The sequence below is a fragment of the Physeter macrocephalus genome, chromosome 20, assembly GCF_002837175.3.
Source record: "Physeter macrocephalus isolate SW-GA chromosome 20, ASM283717v5, whole genome shotgun sequence".
In the NCBI taxonomy this organism is placed as follows: Eukaryota; Metazoa; Chordata; class Mammalia; order Artiodactyla; family Physeteridae; genus Physeter; species Physeter macrocephalus.
The window spans coordinates 50,474,900-50,497,094 of NC_041233.1; the positions used below are offsets into that span (position 1 = coordinate 50,474,900).

At 39.8% G+C, this 22,195-nt stretch overlaps 1 protein-coding gene across 7 annotated transcripts in view; it reads right to left on the reverse strand.

The window, feature by feature from the left end:
* Positions 1 to 22,195, reverse strand: part of CPEB3 (cytoplasmic polyadenylation element binding protein 3) — a 179,537-nt gene that overhangs the window by 128,996 nt on the left and 28,346 nt on the right. For all 7 annotated transcript variants that reach the window (XM_028481099.2, XM_028481100.2, XM_028481101.2 and 4 more), the window contains exon 2: positions 21,076 to 22,091. In XM_028481099.2, coding sequence (XP_028336900.1) covers positions 21,076 to 22,080 — 1,005 coding nt within the window. In that variant the 5' untranslated portion in view covers positions 22,081 to 22,091. The remainder of the gene's footprint in view (positions 1 to 21,075; positions 22,092 to 22,195) is intronic.

Here is a 22,195-nt window from a genome sequence, read left to right on the forward strand (position 1 = left end):
ATAGATGCAGAAAAAGCTTTTGACAAAATTCAACACCCATTTATGATAAAAACTCTCCGGGAGCCTACCTCAACATAATAAAGGCCACATATGACAAACCCACAGCAAACATCATTCTCAATGGTGAAAAACTGAAAGCATTTCCTCTAAGATCAGGAACAAGGCAAGGATGTCCACTCTCTCCACTATTATTCAACATAGTTTTGGAATTCCTAGCCATGGCAATGAGAGAAGAAAAAGAAATAAAAGGAATACAAACTGGAAAAGAAGACGTAAAACTGTCACTGTTTACAGATGACATGATACTATACATAGAGAATCCTAAAGATGCCACCAGAAAACTACTAGAGCTAATCAATGAATTTGGTAAAGTTGCAGGATACAAAATTAATGCACGGAAATCTTTTGTATTCCTATACACTAACAACTAAAGATCAGAAAGAAATTAAGGAAACAATCCCATTCACCATTGCAACAAAAAGAATAAAATACCTAAGAATAAACCTACCTAAGGAGGTAAAAAACCTGTACTCAGAAAACTATAAGACAATGGTGAAAGAAATCAAAGGTGACACAACAGATGGAGAGATATACCATGTTCTTGGATTGGAAGAATCAATATTGTGAAAATGACTATACTACCCAAAGCAATCTTACAGATTCAATGCAATCCCCATCAAATTACCAGTGGCAGTTTTTACAGAACTAGAATAAAAAATCTTAAAATTTGTATGGAGACACAAAAGACCCTGAATAGCCAAACCAGTCTTGAGGGAAAAAAACGGAGCTGGAGGAATCAGACTCCCAACTTCAGGCTATACTACAAAGCTACAGTAATCAAGACCATGTGGTACTGGCACAAAAACAGAAACATAGATCAATGGAACAAGATAGAAAGCCCGGAGATAAACCCATGCACCAATGGTCAACTAATCTATGACAAAGGAGGGAAGGATATACAGTATCTTCTAAACATCTTGTGTTTTCCCCTTCCTCTTCATTCCTACTATTACTGTTTTAGTTCTGACCTGGGCTGCTGCAACAGCTCTGGGTCATACTTTTCTCCTTCAAAATATATCTTACACATAGGCTTCAGAGTGAGCTACCTAAGAATTCTAATCAGTCCATGTCATGACTCTACTAAAAATATTCTAAATTACTCCATTACCCCCAGAATAAAGTTCAACCTCTTTAACATAATATTTTACAAAAATGATCTGAATCCTAGCCTCTTCTCCAGTCTTACATCCTGCCTTTCCCTCTGTGTACTGTGGTGTTCTTGATCTATTGCCTTTACTAGCCCTGTCCATCTTCTTTGGAATACCATGTCTTCCTTTGCCCAGGTAATTTTTATTTGTCCTTTAAAACTCTGCTCAGAGTTCTTTCCATATGATAGATGCAGGTTCTTTATCCAGATATATGATTTGCAAATATTTTCTCAGTGGATAGTTTGCATTTTCATTCTCTTTAACAGTGTCTTTGGATGAGCTGGAGTTTTTAAAATTTTGATGAAGTTCAATTTACCAACTTGTTCTTTCGTGTATCATGCTTTTGGTGTGGCATTGAAAAAATTGTTACCTCACCCAAGAAGACTTTCTCCTTTGTTTCCTGTAAGATATTTTAGAGTTTTAGATTTTACATTTAGCTCTATGATCCATTGTGAGTTAATCTTTATATATGGTGTGAGGTATGATCAGAATTAGATGTCTGATTGTTCCACACCATTTGTTGAAAACACTAACCTTTCTCCACTTAATTGCCTTTGCACCTTTGTTAAAAATTTATTGATTATATATGTGTAAGTGTATTTCTACATTCTTATAAACAAATGGGACCTAATTAAACTTAAAAGCTTTTGCAAAGCAAAGGAAACTACAAACAAGATGAAAAGACAACCCTCAAAATGGGAGAAAGTATTTGCAAATGGGGTGTGGAGAAAAGGGAATCCTCTTGCACTGTTGGTGGGAATGTAAAGTGACAGAGTCACTATGGAGAACTGTATGGAGCTTCCTTAAAAAACTAAATATAGTATTATCATATGACCCAGCAATCCCACTACTGGGCATATACCCAGAGAAAATCATAATTCAAAAAGACACATGCACCTCAATGTTCACTGCAGCACTATTTACAATAGCCAGGTCATGGAAGCAACCTAAATGCCCACTGACAGACAAATGGATAAGAAAGAAGTGGTACATATATACAATGGAATATTACTTAGCCATAAAAAGGAATGAAATTGGGTCATTTGTAGAGATGTGGATGGACCTAGAGACTGTCATACAGAGTGAAGTAAGTCAGAAAGGAAAAACAAGTATCGTATATTAACACATATATGTGGAACCTAGAAAAATTGTACAGATGAACAGGTTTGCACGGCAAAAATAGAGACACAGATGTAGAGAACAAACGTATGGACACGAAGGGGGGAAAGTGGCGGGGTGGGTGTGATGAATTGGGAGATTGGGATTGACATGTATACACTAATATGTATAAAACAGATAACTAATAAGAACATGCTGTATAAAAAATAAATAAAATAAAATTCAAAATGTAAACATAAAAGCTCAAAGATAATATCTAGGAATATCTTTAGTGGTAACAAATGAGAATGAATGTAAAATGCTTTTGTCAACTGTAAAGAAAGCATCACATAAAATTAATAGAAACAGTGTCAGTACAATATATGCAAGATTTAGCCATTTCTGGGCAATATTTGTTGTTGTTCAAAACACTCACTAGCTTTAGAAAATTTGATGAAACATTCTACCTACTGGAAGCAAAGGCTTAGCCTAGTAGACAGTCTGTCAAGCATACAAGAAAAACCTTACATTCTCCTTGTAAATTATATATTGTATCTCTCTACATATATGTTGCTTTAATGATGGCATGCTAATGGAAAACCATAGATTTATGCATAAAAGTGAGAAATGAAACAGAAACCACAAGTTATAAAACTATACTACGACTTGCAGTACAGATATACTGTGCCAAATCATGACATAAAGCACAAACTATTTAAGACAAAATTGCTTTAAACATCAGTACATTCAGATCCATTTGTTCTAAGACAATATATCTGCACTGTCCAATATGGTAGCCTCTACCCACATGTGGCTATAGAGCAATTGAAACGTTGCTAGAACAAATTGAGATGTGTTGTAGGTGTAAAATACATCCTGGATTTTGAAGACATAGTATGAAAAGAACAATGTCAAATACCTCATTATTAATTTTTATATTGATCACAGGTTGAAATATTTTGGATATAGCAAATTAAAAACAATATATTATTAAAATTAATTTCACCTGTTTCTTTTTACTTTTTAAATATGCCGCTAGAAAATTTTACATTATCCTTGCAGGATAATAGAAATAGACTGTGCTTTGCAGTCTATTTCTATTGGTCAGCGCAGCTACAGACAAATAGATTTAATGGTAACTCAGCTTGAATTCCTGTGTTCCAAAGTTAAGATCACTGACTATTCCAGCAACTAGAGTAGTTTACAAACTTAACCAATCCCTGCCCAAACTGTGCTAATTTCTGACCTAAAACCACCCTATGACTAACCTCAGCCTCCAAAATTTATTTATGTACTCTAACTTCCCCACTTTTAAGGCACTCCTGAGACTGTCAAGGTGGTGCTGGCTCAACAAGTTCAGGAAACCCAGCTTTATATGATCAACAGGTTTCCCTGGTGGTCTTTGTACAGGGCTTTGACAAAGTCAATGAATAAGAATTGTAAAATGCACTAAATTGTATTGAGAAGGCATAACAAGAACGGTTAGAAAAAAGTAATTATATATAGGTTGTTCTGTCTAGTGATTTAAATTACCTAAATTAAAATCCACACTTGCAGCAATCTACCTTATTTTGGAAAAGTGAAAGAGCAAATCATATGGGCGCTAAGGTTCCTGCTATGACAGAGTAGGAGTACGTAACACTAAATTAGACAACAGGAATAATGTATCAGTTTCACTGAGGTTTCTGAGTGTTACAAACAGGCTGAAAACATGATCTAAATTTTTAGACTTTACAGAATCCTTTCTGTTTTTGTGATGTGTGCCCAACTCCTGACTGAGTCTTTAGAATAGCAATGGGTGGGGTTTTAAGAGAGACACAAAACAAATGTAGCCATCTTTACTACTTTCCTTTCAGTCTCAGGACTCAGTAGAATACCATTTTAAAGCCCAGGAGCCAGGGTAAACCCCCTAGTCTAGAGTTGATTATAATGTGGCAAGTTAGCTGAAGTCCAGCAAGTTTTTCCAGTACAGAGTGAATTACACCCTGCCATTTTGATTCCCTTCAATGGCGACATTTAAACTCCAGAATTACAGCCACCTAAATAGGCCATATTTATGAAAAGCTAAATACATCCTCAAATCACTAAACAGAAAACCATACATAAGACTCAATTTTTAACTTTTCACCATTGTACACATATCAATCTCAAGTAATACACACTTTCGCTTACCCCAAAATAGTCACCCATCCCACCCAAGTTTATTTTAACCATTTTCTTTCAACTTTGTTAGTGTTCTCCACATCAGTAAAAGATTTTCTTAATAAACAAAGACATCAGATACACTATGACAACCTAACTATAGAACATCAGAATAAAAACCTTAACTTGAGAAGCCTTCATTTATGACAAAAACACATTTACTTGATTTATCAATATGATGAACCATAATCAATTTTGCAACTTTGGCAGCTTTACTTTGATTTTCAGCAAGTTTCTTAAGTATTTCTCCACCCTTGATGAATACTCAATCAAGTCCATATTAACAAAATTAAGAATGATTAAGAATGACCACTGACAAAACAGTATTCCAAAATCAAAGAGACATTTTGACTTTTATAACATTAATACCACTTCACAATTAAATGGTCTATTCAAGATGTCTCTACAGGGTGCGTGTATATATGTGTGCATACGTATGTAAAAGGGAGAGATGTGTTTTATACAAAGAGTTACAAGCAGAAACCCTGTTCTCCAGCCTGCCTTCAAATATACTACCCATAGTGAATCAATATAAATCGCTGAACAGCTAAGACGACCCTTTTGTGAATTCTGTGGAGGAAGAGCAACAGAAGGTCTTACAGGGAACATTATAGCATAAAAAGACACTCTTGTTCACTGCCAGGGCCTGACCTCACATCAATTCTACATCCTCACTTTTAATTGTGTGCCTGCTGCTCCTCTTTACTTGAATAGCCCTTTAGCAGCATAACACTCAACCTATTGTGGGGACAGGGATTCAATAAGTCAAAATATCCCTATCAGTAGTTTAAGATGAAAATAGGCAACAGCAGTTTTGACTTCTTGAGCTTCAAATGATAAAATTCAGAGAGAAGGCAGAAAAATTCTGTAAGTGTCGAAGTGAGAAAGGGGAAAGACCATCCTCTTCTCCTCTCCCTCAATTCTTTTAATGGATGGGGACATCCACGTAGAATGTTGTGGGAAACACAGTGTCACCACTCCTTCACATCCTCTACTCCCTCCATCAGCACTCGCGACATATTTTCCTTTGTCAGGTTTCTCACAGGTACACCTCCCTAGATTTGTGCTAAACCCAAGATTACTATCATGCCTTCTCACCAGTCTCCTTGCCCCCAGGCTGCACTGTGGCAGGCACACACACTTCTCCAATCCACCTGCCTTGTCTTTCTAAACATATATTTTTATTGTGTCACTGCTCTGTTCTTAGTTCTTCAGGGCTCTCCATTGTCTGGAGAACCCACATTCCTAAGCCAGACATTCAAGACTGTCACTATCATGATAAGTATCATCAGCATTAGTCTAATTCTCAGCTCCATTTTGCATCCTTGTTACCTTTATCTCACCTACTTCTAATCTAAGTTCTCTTATAGTGTAGAATGTACAAAGACAAGTTAAATGCTTTTTAAAACCAAGTGGAATCTAGTAAATAAAATATTTATTTATTTATTTGTTTGTTTGTTTTTTTGCGTTACGCAGGCCTCTCACTGCTGTGGCCTCTCCCGTTGTGGAGCGCAGGCTCAGCGGCCATGGCCCATGGGCCCAGCCGCTCCGCAGCACGCGGGATCCTCCCGGACAGGGGCACGAACCCGTGTCCCCTGCATCGGCAGGCGGACCCCCAACCACTGCGCCACCAGGGAAGCCCTGTTTATTTTTAATCCTAAGGAACAACCAATCCATCCTCATCTCCCAGTAAGATGAAAAATCCCCATCTCTAGTCAGGAAAGTCTGCTCGATAACCCCACTTATGGCTCATTTTTCTTTCCTTATTTTGGATTCCCATTCTATCCAATCAAATTCTATCTATCCTTCAAAATGGTACTACGGGACACTATCACTTTAAATTTTTTAATTTTATTTATTTATTTCTTTTTTGGCCGCATCGCACAGCTTGCAGGATTTTAGTTCCCAGATCAGGGTCTGAACCCGCACCCTCAGCAGTGAAAGTGAAGAATCTCAGCCACTGGACCACAGGGAACTGCCTATCACTTTTTTCAAAAAAGCATTCTAGGACAAATTATTCTTGACCCTACTTGGCCATTCATGGCAAATAACACATCACACAATCTGGTCCTTGCTTTCTTATTATGCTCCGTTGCATGTATGTTAGTTTCTAAAGATACGATTCAGATATTTCACAATACCTAACACCAGTTCAAGAACATAGTATGTACTTTGTAAATACTGAATTCAAACTCCAGTTAACAGCACTGCCACATATACATGAATTTCTAGATTTATAATAAAGAGAAAATACATAAAAGAGTATATAAGAATTTTTCACAGTACAGATAGTTTCTACAGCTTTTTCTATATAACACAGATCTACAGAACATATCTTTTCTACATAGGTTGTCTTTTTACAATTCTGACTACTGTGCGAAGTCATTAGACTAAATCAATAATACACACAATGCAAATTATGCTAAATACACAGTCTATCTTTCTTTGATGGTTTAGAACAAACGAAGTTATCTTAGAGGCATCATGAATATTATGATCATGCCACAGGAGATTAAAAGATTGGGTTTTGAACTTGCTTCTGACATTCCCTAGAAGAAACTTTTTAATATAAATCCCTGATGTCAGCTTACTTGCCTATGGCTTGCTTGCATAAAACTGGAATATAAAATGAGCAATTGCTTAACTTCCTGGATAGGATAAAGTGGCTGCCTTTTTGAATATTTAATTATTGTAACAAAAGCTGAAGCATCCTTTTACCTTGCTTTGTCCTCTTCGTTGAAATCTTCTTCACTGTCTTTCAATGTCCTTTGATGTCTCAGTATTCAATACATTCTCTATTATTTATGTCCCTCTAACAGAATGTGTCACTTCAACTCCCTTGTCTGCTTCAGCCCTCCATTATATCCCTCAAGTGTGAAGGAATATATTCACCATCAAGAGATTTTTCTCCCTTTCCTCCTCACTCCAGGTCTTATATTTTTGACATTAAACTATAATTTCCTTTAAGTCTCCTTCTATGTTTCACATTTAACAGAATCTAGCCCTAAATTAGAATTAGAATATCAAATATCCCACTGTATTTTAAAATGAAAATCTTCTGTTATACCTGGATGATTCACCAACTTTAAAACAGCTGTTCGGGAATAACATTTCATATGCTAGATCACACCAAAGTTGATAGGTCAAATGGAGTCATCTACCCTGGCAAATAAGTAGGAAGTAGGCAGTAAGCTCTAAAACGTTAACCGAATAATTTTGTTACCTTCAGATGAGCTCATGTCTTTGGAATATTGAGGAATTCAAGGTCAAAATGATAAAATCAATCTCCCCACCCAGTCCCAAATCTTCTAAAATACTAAACTTATAATGCCTTTGAAAGTAGAGTTTAAAATTTTCCATTCACCAGGTTTTACTTTGCAACATCCTGAAACATTAGCACAATTAGTCTGCCTTTATTCTGCTTAAAATCAACACAAAGTTTAATTTGACAAACATTGCAAAATAATGTTTCATCAGCATTGTAAAATGATTCAAAGTATTTATTGATAGACTGTGTTTTTGCAGCTTAAGAGCCAACTATTTTAAAGCTTTTCCCCACCCCAGATACCTTCTGACCTTTGAATGAGCATGATGGCAAAAAGGTGCCTGGTAAAGCTTCAACTTAAACTGTCATCTTAAAAAAAAAAACAGCCAACTCCCTCCCCAAATGAGCGAACTAACAAAACAGTCTTTCCGTTTTAATTGAGGCATATACAGAATATGATGCTGCAAAAGAGTTCACAACTGGCAAAGGTCTGGTCAATTATTCTTACCAGGCCTTGATGTCATAACTTCTTAAAGACACTGTATTCCAAAATGCTCTATTGTTAAAATGGCTCTTACCAATAAAAACTAAGTAATAGATGATAGTTAGGTTTCCACACTAGCCTAGAAGTAGTTAATTGGGTACAAAGCTAAACAAAAAAAAACCCTAAATCATATAGGCAACATTGTTTCTATGTGAAAAACTTAAGATCTGTTTCACTTCTCCTGGTGTGTTGCAGGTCTATCACTGAGATCGAGAACAACTGCTCCTCTACCCCCCAAACCCCGAATTTCTACCCTCTCCCCCAGTTCTACTCTCTACTCTTTTCATTAGGTTATAGTAGTAGGAAAAGCAACAACAAAGACATGAATGGGAAAGTGGACATGTTCCTCTTGAGGAAAGGAGGTCACATATATTTGAAATTTCTGAAAGTCAGTATTTCTAATTGTACCTCCTATACCAGAAATGGAATAACATCCCTCTCTTTTTTTTTGGGAAAGTGGACATGTTCCTCTTGAGGAAAGGAGGTCACATATATTTGAAATTTCTGAAAGTCAGTATTTCTAATTGTACCTCCTATACCAGAAATGGAATAACATCCCTCTTTTTTTTTTTTTTTTTTTTTTTTGCAGTATGCGGGCCTCTCACTGCTGTGGCCTCTCCCGTTGCGGAGCACAGGCTCCGGACGCGCAGGCTCAGAGGCCATGGCTCACGGGCCCAGCCGCTCCGTAGCACGCGGGATCCTCCCGGACTGGGGCACAAACCCGTGTCCCCTGCATGGCAGGTGGACTCTCAACCACTGTGCCACCAGGGAAGCCCCATATCCCTCTCTTGAATCAAAACTTTCTAGTCCATTTATTCATTAAAATACATAAGCATCTACTATAGTTGAAGCTTTGCTTAATTTACATTCCAGATTAACCCATGAGTTCCACCTTCCCAATAAAAAAAATGCCCATAGTACATTCAACACCTGTGACCAATAAGCCTATAAATTTCTGTCCTACCAGATTAGTTACAAGTCAACCTAGAAATGATGGGTTTGTCCCCTAATCTTTGTAATGCTAGTGTTACTATAAGTACGTGATTTAATATATGCAAGCCAGTGAAATGAATGCCAAAAAATTATGATGAAAAGCTAATTTGAGGACTTCCCTGGTGGCCAAGAATCCTCCTGCCAATGCAGGAGACACGGGTTCGAGCCCTGGTCCGGGAAGATCCCACATGCCGCGGAGCAACTAAGCCCATGTGCTACAACTACTAAGCCTGTCCTCTACAGACCACAAGCCACAACTACTGAGCCCACGTGCCACAACTACTGAAGCCCGTGAGCCTAGAGCCCGTGCTCCACAAGAGAAGCCACCGCAATGAGAAGCCCATGCACCGCAACGAAGAGTAGCCCCCGCTCGCCACAACTAGAGAAGGCCCACTCGCAGCAATGAAATCCAACGCAGCCAAAAAGAAAAAAGGTAATTTGAATGCTCTAGAAAAAGCTAGATGAAAGAGGAGTTGGGTCCCTTCTATTTGTTTGTATTTTATTTATTTATGTATTTATTTATTTTTTGACCACGCCACATGGTATGAGAGATCTTAGTTCCCCCACCAGGGATTGAACCTGTGCCTCCTACATTGGTAGCACAGAGTCTTAACCACTGGACTGCCAGGGAAGTCCCTGGTCCCCTCTCTTTAGAAAGCTCTCAAATTAAAGTTGGGCAAAATTCCTGTGAGTTATGAAGAGTGAGAAAGACAAACTTTATAAGATGCCTAAGTAAAATCTTTTAAAGATTTATTGGGTGCCATGTAGCAGCATCTGTAATTCTTAACCATTTTCAAGTTATGGATTCCTCAGGAAATTTAATGAATGTTACAGCCCACTTCTCTCCCTAGAAATACAAATGAATAAACACACAATTCTGGTGTATATTATACCCTGTCCCCATCTCTCCTTCGTGCTCCATGAAAGCTCATCTCCCTGTGGCTCTGCGGATCTTAAGCTTCAAAACATTTCATCATGTTTACACCCATTAAAAAACTAAGCATTTTATTAGTACAGCAGAACTAAATTCCATAAGGTCTAATCCCAACTTTGCTAAGACCTTATTAGCGATATTTCAGACCTTCTAATAACATACACTGACCTCTCAAGTGAGTTTATTCAGCTTAAATAATAAAGGATGCCAGGTCTCATTTCTCTTAATTCCTGTGATCCTCCCATATGATTGATTGGTTAGCAATTCCTTATAGTTCTCTGCAATGTCTAGCTGTAACCCATAAACAAGATGACTAACGAGCAAACACATACTCTAATTCTCAGAGTACAATAAAAAAATTTTTTTAATAAATAAATAAGGCTAGAATCAGAAAAAGCTCTTGACTTAGAATGGTAGTTATTTCTTCTCTCAGGTTTAGTGTTTTAATAAGTAGTCCACAAAGTAATCTATCTTAATAAGGTTTTCCTTCCCACACATTAAGAGTCATATAAAAGCATGGGTGGATAAGAGATGTCAAATCACTTGCTCAAGTATTCCCAACACATAGCCTTCTCTTCTGAAGTTCCTCCAGTCTAAACCCACCTGGGCTTATGAGTCATGAAAATTCTAATCTGCCACTATTAAGCCTTTTCACCTCTAAATCATTTTTCCCAGCTGCCTAAACCAAAACTTGAACAGTCATTCTAAACTCCTTCTTCTCCTTTATTACCCACATCCAAGCAATCACTAGTCCTCCAGTTGGTCTCCTAATTCATTTATCAAGTCTGTCCCTTCCTCTCAATCAATTTAGGTCCTTACGTGTTAACTGGTTTCCCTGTCTGTGTTTGGTTCCTGACAATCTATATCCCAGAATAATCTTTCCGAAACAAAGATGTGATCACTTCATTCACCAAATTAAAGCCTTACAATGGCTCTCAGCTTAAAAATCCTTCAATGTGGGCTTACCTGGTGGCGCAGTGGTTAAGAATCTGCCTGCCAAGGCAGGGGAAATGGGTTCGAGCCCTGATCCGGGAAGATCCCACATGCCGCGGAGCAACTAAGCCCATGCACTACAACTACTGAGCCTGTGCTCTACAGCCTGCGAGCCACAACTACTGAGCCTGCATGCCACAACTACTGAACCCGCATGCCACAACTACCAAGCCCACGTGCCACAACTACTGAAGCCCGCACGCCTAGAGCCCATGCTCTGCAACAAGAGAAGCTGCTGCAGTGAGAGGCCTGCACACCGCAACAAAGAGTAGCCCCTGCTCACCGCAACTAGAGAAAGCCCGCATGCAGCAACGAAGACCCAACACAGCCAGAAATAAATTTAAAAATTAATAAATTAATTTTTTTAAAAAATCCTTCAGTGTCCCTACTGGACAAAGTTGAAGGCACAGAAATGCTGGAATGTCCTTTGTGATGTGGCCCCTACCTACATCTTCAGTCTCATCTCTCACTTGCCTCACCCCTATGCTGAATCTTCTGCTCCCTCAACACACCATGCTGTTTTTTACCTGTGTCCCTGTTTTTCCCTCTGCTTAAAATAAATATTTGCTGCAACCTCTACCCCATGCCCTGGTCTGTCTATGGAACCCTACCCATTCACTTCTAAATAAAGATTTTAAATGCCCAAAGATGTTCATGACAGCATTATGTTTAAGAGTTAAAAACTGAAAGGCGAAATCCTCCAAATACAGAAATAATTTGTTAAATTACAGCGGATTCCTGTGATGGACTATTATGCAATAGTAAAAAAATGTTTAAAAATCAATGATATGAAAAGCTAAAAAACATGGCGATAAAATTGTTTACACAGAATCATCTCAACCATATAAAGTACACTATACATATACATTAAAAAAAGAGAGAATTGGCAGAAAATGCACCAACACATTAAGAGTACTTATCTCTGGGTAACAGAATTATGGGCAATTTTTTTTCCCTCAAGTTTTAGACAGTGAATATGCATTACTTTCAAAATCAGAAAAACTTCGAAAGTATTTTAAATTACAAAAGACTTTCCTGGAGACTTCCCAAACTTGCTCCCTCCCCCAAAACACAAATTTAATTATTCCTTCCTCTGCAAGTACACATTCTCTTTGTTGTGCATATTACACACAAGTATAAAACTTATCATCCTGTATTTTAATTTATGTTTCTCAGGGAGCTGTCTGCGGACCAGATATGGTTCAGCTTTAATCCCTAGTGCCTGACCTCTGGTAGCAGCCAGGTAAATGTTTATAAAATGAAATTGCTCTTACATTGCTAGCTACGTGTAAATGACCAATAAGTGTCTTATCAATCATTTGTAAATATAAATCATTAACACATTCAACAAACATTTCCCATGTGCCTAAAATATCTCAGGTACTGTCCCAACCCCTGAACACACTACAGTGAAAAAGGTCCTTGCCCTTGTGGAACTTACATTCTAGTGTGCACAAACAAACAAACCCAGCTCACTTCAGACAGTAACAAGTTCTATAAAGACAATGTGGGATGAGGGGAATCAGGGAAGATCTGGGGAAAGAGTGCAACATCAAAGACACACTGAAAGATGGTAAGTGATAAGAGGCAAGCGGGTATAATAAAATGAGAGAACTGGACATCGAGTCTAAAGACCTACATTTCCATTCCTCCTGTCACCTAACTAGTCAGGTGATATTCTCTGAGTCTCAAGTAGGATGATAATTCCTAATTCACAAGAACGTGTAAGGATTAAAATAAGATAATTTATGTGCAAAGGGTGAGGCCAGTGCTTGACATGCAGAGTCCCATGTATTTGTTAGCTGAATCTATTTGGAGAAGACATCAAAAATAATACAACACCCAAAAGCTGGAGTACATGGATTATGACTGCGAATGACGATGCCAAAAGATACTTAATGTAAATCCTATCCCTTTGATCAGGGAATCCTGTAATAGATATGTGCTTGACAAAAATACCGCTTACACTATCCTTCTTAACTGTTTATCTGAACTCAGGATTCTACTATTGATTACAACCACTTTAAACAACAATGTGGCAAAGAGTTGACTAGCTTACCCATAAAATCAAATGCAAACACATAAATAAAAATGAGTCATGCTCCAAAAACTGTCTCTCAGCCTTTCCCTACAATCTTTATTCATAAACCTCACTGGTCTTCACTATTTTTAATCCCCTGCATATCTAGTTTATATTTCTCTAGTCCAAAAGAGGAAAGGAAATTTTCCACGGCAGATTGCAAAAGAGAGAGGTGCTTCTGGGCACATTCACTTCTTGTCCTTTTTAATTGCTGCCTATCTGAAACCTAAGAACTGGGTCTCCTGGACTTTGAGTAGGGGGTTAGAGTGTCAGATCAATAAAATGTTTCCTCTGAAGTATTTAAATCCCTAGCTAGTCCCCAAACTCTACCATATATTTAAGATAGAAAGTCTTTTGCCCTTTATATCTTCCAATCTCACGATCTTCAAACGAATGACTAAGCTGAATGGGCCTACTATAACCTACTCTTTGTCAACCTCTTAGACCAAAGAATTGTCACCTTAATATTTCTAAGTGTTATTGTCAGAAATTATTCTGACCCTCATTCTGATCACTTCCAGTATTAATAACTTGATTTGGGAAGACAGGAATAAAATAGACCACCATGACAGGGTAAGTTAACTCCATAAGAATGAGATGATTAACAGTGAAGAGGTAAAGAAAAATTTAACTCATAGGATACAAGTTTATGTTCCCATCTATTGGTTGCCAAAATCTCTAATGTCAAAGCAAGAACCCTGCTTACTTCTTAGCATACCAAAGTACAAACAGAGTCACAGCCTAGAAACTATGGGATGTCCATAAAGTCTGAAAAGCCAGATATTTTCTATTTTTACAAATTGGAGATGTCCTTTGTAACATTCTGTACATTCACCTATGTTCCCATATTCTGTGAACATCTTGTAAAGAAATGCTGTAGTGGAGAATCTGTCTTGAAAATGTTAAATATACCGTATTGTAAAAAGGACAAAACTATAGCAACTTGTATTTAAATGTTTAGTCATTCATGTAATAAGCACCTACTAAGTGTCAAGTGCTCATGAACTTCTAGACACTGGTTCAGTTGGTAGCACTGGCCATTTAATTCGTTGCACTGAATTACTAAAGATAGGGAGTTACATTTTTTCTCTTGAATTTGATCTTGCCTTTGAAATAAGTTTGAACACTTGAAGAATGAAGATATTTGGCTGTACAACAGTCTTAACCACCCAATATCAGTACACAAAGTTTCCTTCCCTCTGTGTACATTTATTCTATGATCACTTCAAATGATATAAAGGCTGTTTGGTACCCATTTCTGTTCCTCTCCTCTGAAGACTGCCAACAAGGATTCATATCATATAGTCATTATTTTTGAGAATTATATAATAGTGCTTCTGGGGAAAGAAAAGTGGTGTTGATTCTAAGATGCTAATTTATTGTATTATTTTAATTCACTAGTACTTTTCCACATCAAGTTAAGTCAAAATATTACAATGGTTTCACATTAAGTTTACATGCCTAGCACCTGTAATGAACACTGAAGGATATGAAAACTAAATGTAAAAGAACTGAAGCAAAACAGAACCCCCAGAGAACAAGCCATGTACAAGGTATAAGGACCAGTTGCGGAAAATTCCTTGTAAGGCTGGCTACTACTGCAAGCACAGCAATCTCCCCAGGAAAGCACCTTTGAAGCTGTGGCTATATGATATTCCTCAACTCTCAAAATCCAAACTTGGGCCTCTATACTGAATTCTATCTCTGACAAACATGCTGGCCTCTACAGAGTCAGGCACGGTCTTCAGGGAAGTGGTGATAAGGAACTTCAAATCAGAGCCTTTGGAGCTCCAGAACTACCAAAATCTCACATTTGCATTGGTGAGTCAGCTATGGCAGAAGCAGGTAGTTACAAATATACACCATCCTTGTGACTAACTCTATACTCCCTAACTTTCAGAGCACTATGACTGGCTTTCTAGGACAGGCAGTCACCATACCATACAAAGAGCCTTTCATTGCTCTTCCATCCCTGCTGGACACATCTTTCTAGGCCTTCTCCACTTCCAGATGTCATCAACTAGCATTTAATCCTGGACTACTAGCTGTCAACAAATATTTCCTCTATTAAAATTGAACTGTCTCTAATTACTGGTGGTTAGGCAGGCATTTAAGAGTCATAACAGTATCTAATTTTTTGAACATTTTGTATACATTCTCAAAGCAAACCCAGAAGATAGGCTCTCTCTCTCTCTCTCTCCATTTTTGCAGACTTCTTGGAAAAAGAAACATGGAATAAATGACTTGACTCCAATCACCGGTGACAGAGATGAGGCTTCAACCAGTGTCTTCCTCGTTCCAAGCTTCATGGGCTGTCCACTACTCTATACTCCCCCCCTCCATTCCTTTCCTCAGTAAAATCCACATGGCTGCATCAGATTTTTCATATTGTAGTAACGAAGCCATAATCTTTTGACACTTGCAGATCAAAACACTCCAAAATCCACCTGAGCAATGACACCTTCCAAATGGACGAGCATTACACCTTGTGCAGCCCTTGAAAGATAGCAAAATAGGCCAACCAGTGGAGAAAGCTATTTAAGCAGAAATTTGTGTCTTAGAGGATATCTAAACACATTACATTTCTGAGAGCATATTTTTATATCAACTTGCTGCAAGATTATGAAGCGTTTAAAGCTAAGTACTTTTCAACATGCAATTTTAAAGTAAACAGTTTATATTAGATAAATGTTTTCAGTAGCATAGAAAACTTTCTAATATTTCCTAACCAATATCTCTTTTAAATAGAATATAGATGATGTGGCTTTGCTGGCATACATATTAACCACGCTACAATAAGTTCTGAAACAGTTTGTAGAGTTGGGTGGACTTTAAGTGGTTTTGCATTGGAGCAGTAGTTAAGAAACCAACTACAGAAGAGTCTCTAGTTTTACATCTAGGTCATAGTATCCTTATTCAAAAGCAAGCATAAACTAGACAATTTATATTACTTCCTGAAAAGATGGTTCCAAAAGAAGGAGCCTAGGCTGGTTGAAAACACTGATGTTTCTTCAAAATTTATTATGAATAGGCATATTTATTTTTCAAAATAATTTATATTCCCATGAATTCATGTAAGGAATTTCTTTCTCTGTTATAGATAACCCACCAGCACAATCAACATTAAATTATATTTAAGCAGACTTATGCCAGAAAATATAAAATCTATACAGTGGCTTTCAATTTGGGGTAGGAAAAGAGGGGCAGGATAAAGGCAGAAGTGCAGAGAGAAAGCAGAACATAATTTGAATTTTTTTCCAAAAATATAAATTCAAAAATACATAGATAAGTAAATAAATAAACAGGGGAAAATACTGACTACTGATGAATCTAGTATACGTATGGCACTATATTTTTTTCCTCTGTTCCTCTCAATAAAATATATTTTAATAACACAATCTCCAGGGTATATCATAAGATCAAGTACAGATGCCGCCCAGTCTCCTGCTTCTACACTGCACTGTTAACTGATGTCCACTGGCTCTGGAAGCAGATCTCCTGGGTTCAAATCCCAACTGCCAGTTACTGGCTGTGTAGGATAATGAGGGTAATAATAGTCCTCTACCTTAAAGGAGTTCCAATAAGAAACTACATGTAAAGTGCTTAGCAAAGGGCCCGGGTCATAGGTAAATGGTGGATTATCACGTTGTTACAGTAACCAGGGGGTACCTTCAGACAGAAAAAAAAAAAAGACTAAATAACATTACATAGAAGTTTGGGGTTTTTCAGATCGCATGGGATGAAAAAGCAGTAATCCATACTAAGATAAGATCACGCAGAGCCTCTGGCCACCATTATAATAACAATAATCATAACTCAACATTTATATGGTACTTTACTATGGGCCAAGTACTGTGCTAAGCACTTTACATGCAGTTTCTTATCTGAACTCCTATGAAGCAAGTAATTCTTATTATTCCCATTTTACAGATGACAAAATTGAGGGTCAACATATATACATAATTGCACAAGATTACAAACCCAGAACTGGCAGCATTGAGATGTGAACCTAGGCAATCTGCCTCCAAAGTCTGCTTCTGATAGAAACTACACACGTGAACTTGAGCAAGTCATTTCACATATTTGGACTTTGATTTTCTCTTCTGGAACATGAACAGAGTAGTGGAATAGGTGCTCTCAAAAGTCCCTTCTAAACTTCTCTGGACAACAACACTATTTAAACCGAAAATTCACTACATATAGAAAATACCTCTGTTCTAGTCCTTTTACAAACCTATGCTTCTCTGTCTTATAGAGAATGAAGCATATGTATAATACCCCAGGTGGGGTACCTCACTGCTTTAAAAAAAATTTTTTTTAATAGAAATTTATTTATTTATTTATTTTTGGCTGCGTTGGGTCTCCGTTGCTGCGCAGGCTTTCTCTAGCTGCGGCGAGCGGGGGCTACTCTTCGTTGTGGTGCGCGGGCTTTTCATTGCAGCGGCTTCTCTTGTTGCGGAGCACGGCCTCTAGGTGCGCGGGCTTCAGTAGTTGTGGGGCACGGGCTCAGTTGCTCCACGGCATGTGGGACCTTCCTGGACCAGCGCTCAAACCCATGTCCCCTGCACTGGCAGGCGGATTCTTAACCACTGTGCCACCAGGGAAGCCCCCTCACTGCTTTTGAGCTCTGTTGGTGGATGGTACATCACTAAGAGCCAGATAGAGAACCTCATGAGATAGTTCCATAAGTAAGCCCCTTTGAATGGAGCCCAAAGAGAATCTGACGTAAATGAAGTCTACCTGACAGCACTAGAGCTACAATGAAGTTAAGGACACACATCAACAAAACTAGCCAAAGCGCTATTACCTAAGTTATGCCATTCTTTCTCTCGGGACCTCAGTTTCCTTATTTATAGAAATGAGGTGGCTTTTAGATACAAGTAATCCCTAAGGAAGCAGCCACCCCAACCCAGAGAAACCAATCAACTTTGTTAGGACTAAGGGAAGGGCATAAGAAAGCACGTGCAGTTTGAAAAATCACATTCAAATGCAGTTATTGCTTTCACAATATAAACCACAGAAGTAAAGCTCCAAAAATTCTATTGTGTGGGTTGGCAAAAGAGAGTGAAGCAGCACTGCTGGGGGTGGGTAATGGATTTTTTAAAAATATTATGTTACATTAGAGTAGATCACTACTACTGTTGAAAGCCCCTTTTAGCTCAAAGAGTCTGAAATTAAAAAATTAATGATACATTAGAGTAGATCACTACTACTGCTGAAAGCCCCTTTTAGCTCAAAGAGTCTGAAATAAAAAAATTAAGTTGGTATTCTATGAAATACAGTCCTAGATTTAAAGAGAACAATCTTATTTGTCAAAATAATTTTTTAAAAAGTCATTAAGAGCTACTTAAGTTATTTTCCCTTTGTAGAAAAATGATTTAAATAAATATATAAACATGTAAAATTCTGCACACAAGACTCAAGTTGTTTTTGTTTTTTGAAACTTAATATGCTTATCAACACAAACCAAGTCTGATAATTTTCCAAGCCAAAACACAGCCAGGTTACTCCTACTCTGGTTCTAATATTGCTTCAAAATCCTGAAGCTCTATTTTAGGTAAGAAAAAGAAATGAGACATAAAGTCCATGTAATTCCTCCTGAGGCCAAATTTATAAAGCTCAATTTTCAATCAAATCTCTCCTCCTACAAATCTTTTGGCCATCTTTCCCTACTCAATAGCACTACCAGGGATGAAAAAACAAGAATCCAAACTCAATCCAGTCCATCTGGCTCTCATTAGCATGGCTGGTAAATGGTTTGCTGAGAAACAACTGGCAATCCCCACATTACTTGTCAATATCAGTTTGGGGTAAATTTTATGGATTTAATCTCTCCCCAGTTCCCATTTCTGGAGATAATCAGAAGCTAGTTGTATTCAGATTCTACTCTTAGAAAAAGATAATTGATGTCTACACTATCAGCTTACAGGCCCAAAACCTCCCTGTTAGATTTTAGGTTATCCTCTAAGACTGGATTTGGGTAGAGATCATCAGAATAATAAGAGGGACTATTAGAAAAAGAGGGGCTCTCCTACCAAATGCAGCCTCCCTGTCCAGCCCCCCACCACACACACACACACACACACACACAGAAATTCCAGAAAGCAGAGTCCTCCTTTTCTCTAGGGATCTAATCCCAGCGTGCAGTCTCTTCATTTTATTAAAACAAACTTTAGAATAATGGGGAGAAATATACCTTAATATTAAACTCTTCCATTCCTGAAGGGCCCCTGTAAAAATGTGTTAAGACTGTCTCATTAAAAACTCTCAGACACATAATTTATGAGTTTCAAGAACCCCCTTGAACTGTTGAGGTTAAAAATCCTTGCTCTAGTTTAGAGAATCATGTGCTTCTTAATAACCCTATCTCCTCCTTCATGGATGGGAGCCATGCCAAACATCACATCTGAAATGTAAACAGCAATAAAAATGAAGTCTCCAATTGCACCTGATGCTTTAAACTAACTCTGTCAAATGTCGGTTCTGCCATTTTTCAGCAATGCTCAAAGGATTTCTGTTTCATTTCCTGGGATCCAAAGATCCAAACTGGGTCTTATCCGAAGCCCTCCTCTCTCCTTCCTTCTTTTCTTTTTCAACTGAGCCTGGAAGCATGGCCAAATCAATTTGTAAGTGAAGGGTGAGTGTTTACCTGAGAACAAAGCCCTCCAGTGAACACTCCCCCTCACCACCTCTTTCCAACTCAAGATGTCCAGGACACTGCCAACCAATGTGGTCATACACTGGATCAGAAAGCGAGAACAGAATAAGGACACTCCATTCAACCTTTTTGTCTGGGGCACTTCCTGGGTTTTTCATTGGCATTTAACACCAAGACACAAGGCTCATTTTTCATTAAAGTTGCAAGACTTTCACTTTGCCCAGTTTCAGATGGTGTAATTGATCTGCATTGTCTTCTTAAATAACCCAACTGAAGGACACTGCAGCTTTAAATATTTCAGCGCTAGCTAGTAAATAGTCTCCATTGCAATATGGCTCTGAAGGTCGCGTCCTATTGTCTCTTTCCTCTGGAAAAAACAATTTCTAAGTCCTTCTTCTAGGTAACATAGGAAGGGTTACCCCTAGAATTCCCAATCTTCCATCCTGGTCCCTGATAGAGTTCCAGTGTTTATTGGAATCTCACACTCATAATTTTCCCGGCAGGGGCAATATGCCGATTGCTATTAATGATGCCAGCACCTTCGCGAGACATAAACACATGTGTTCACATTAGTTTAATTGAGCGTACGCAAGTGTCTGAAATAGCAACGCTCAAAGGCTGTTAATAACCCCTTTAAGAGTGGGGCCAGAGTGGTTTGGGAGTGGACGGCTTTCAGGAGGCACCCTGAGCCCGGGATTGCATAACGTGAAATGTGTAGCTACTTAAAACGACAGGAATCTCAGCCTACCCATCCTGGGACTATGCCGGCACCCTGCCATACACTTGCAGCTTTTCTTGTCGAAGAAGGTCAAAAGATGAGGCACAAGCACGATGAAGGAAAAAATAAGCTAAAAGAAAAAGGCTCTTTTCTATCTTGTCAGGGTGCATATATACGATTCCTCCAGCAGTCACAGTGTTCCCCCACCCTTGTCCCCGGTCGTGGAACAGCCCCAGTGAACTGAAGGCTTTGAAAAAGGGCAGGGCAGCTGGACATCGCTGCCTTTTTTAAAGAACAAAAATCAACGGCCTATTAAATGGCAGGGAAGACAAGGCAAAGGGAGCAGAGAAGGAAGGCGTGTGCAGGTGCACTGGAGCATTACCTGAAATGGCAACAGATTGTTACCATTGTCCGTCCGGAAAGCGTTATCCTCCATCCAGGACTTGGAGGTGAGCGGGGCCGCGCGGGGGAACTTGGGCGGCGCGATCACGTTGCTGGAGAAGGGCTTTTTGAGCGGCGAGATGGGGTTGAGCGGTGAAGGTACCCCGACGCCCACGCCCACGCCCACGCCGACAGCCCGGCGAGGGTCCCGGCCCGCCTGCAGGCCGCCCCACGGGTTGGACGGCGCGCTCCAGGCCGCGTTCACGCTCTGGTGAGTGTTCCAGCTGGACGACGCGGACGAGGCGGCGGCCGCGGCGGCTGCGGCGGCCGCGGCAGCCGAGGACGAGGACGGCTTGCTAGTCATGATGGGCTGGTGACCGTACGCCGCGGCGGCGCCCCTCTGCGCATAGGGCGCCTGGCTGGGGCTGGCGGGCGACCGGCGCTGCTGAGAGGGCTGCGCCTGCGGGGGCTGCGCGGGCTGCGCGGGCTGCGGTGCGGGCGGCGGCGGCTGCTGGTGGTGCTGGGTCTGCGCCAGGCTGATCTGCGGGGAGAAGGTGCCTCCGAAGACCGGGTTGACGTGGTGAGGGAAGTTCTGGAAGAGCATGGTCCCGTTGACTGGCGTGATCCCCTGGAAGAAGCTGTCCTCTACCGCGTTCGTGGTGCCCGTGGACCAGGTGCTGCCGAAGGACGGCGACAGCGACGCGCCCGGCGCCGAGGGCTCCTGCGGCGGTGGCGGCTGCTGAGGGGGTTGGTGGAAACCCAAGCCCGGCAGGAGCGGCGATTCCATCTGCATCTTGTCGGGGCCGTTGGGGGCCGGCGGGGCCGCGGCGGGGCTGAGGGCCGGCACTGCGCTGCTGTCCTCCGGCTTGGGGGTCTCTGAGGACAGGGGTGTGGACGGGGCTTCGGCTGTGCCGGGCTCGGGCTGGGGCTGCTGCTGCTGCTGCTGCCGCTGCTGCTGGGTCTGGGGCTGGGTTTTGCTTTTGTCCATCAGTAAATCATCCTGCATGGTTTGCGCAGCTGAAACGGGAAAAAAGAGAGACGCGTTATTGTCAATGTGTTCGTTAATGCCCCTTGCTGAAGCGGGCGGGTGTTTTACTTGCGAAAATCCAGTGCCACCGCTA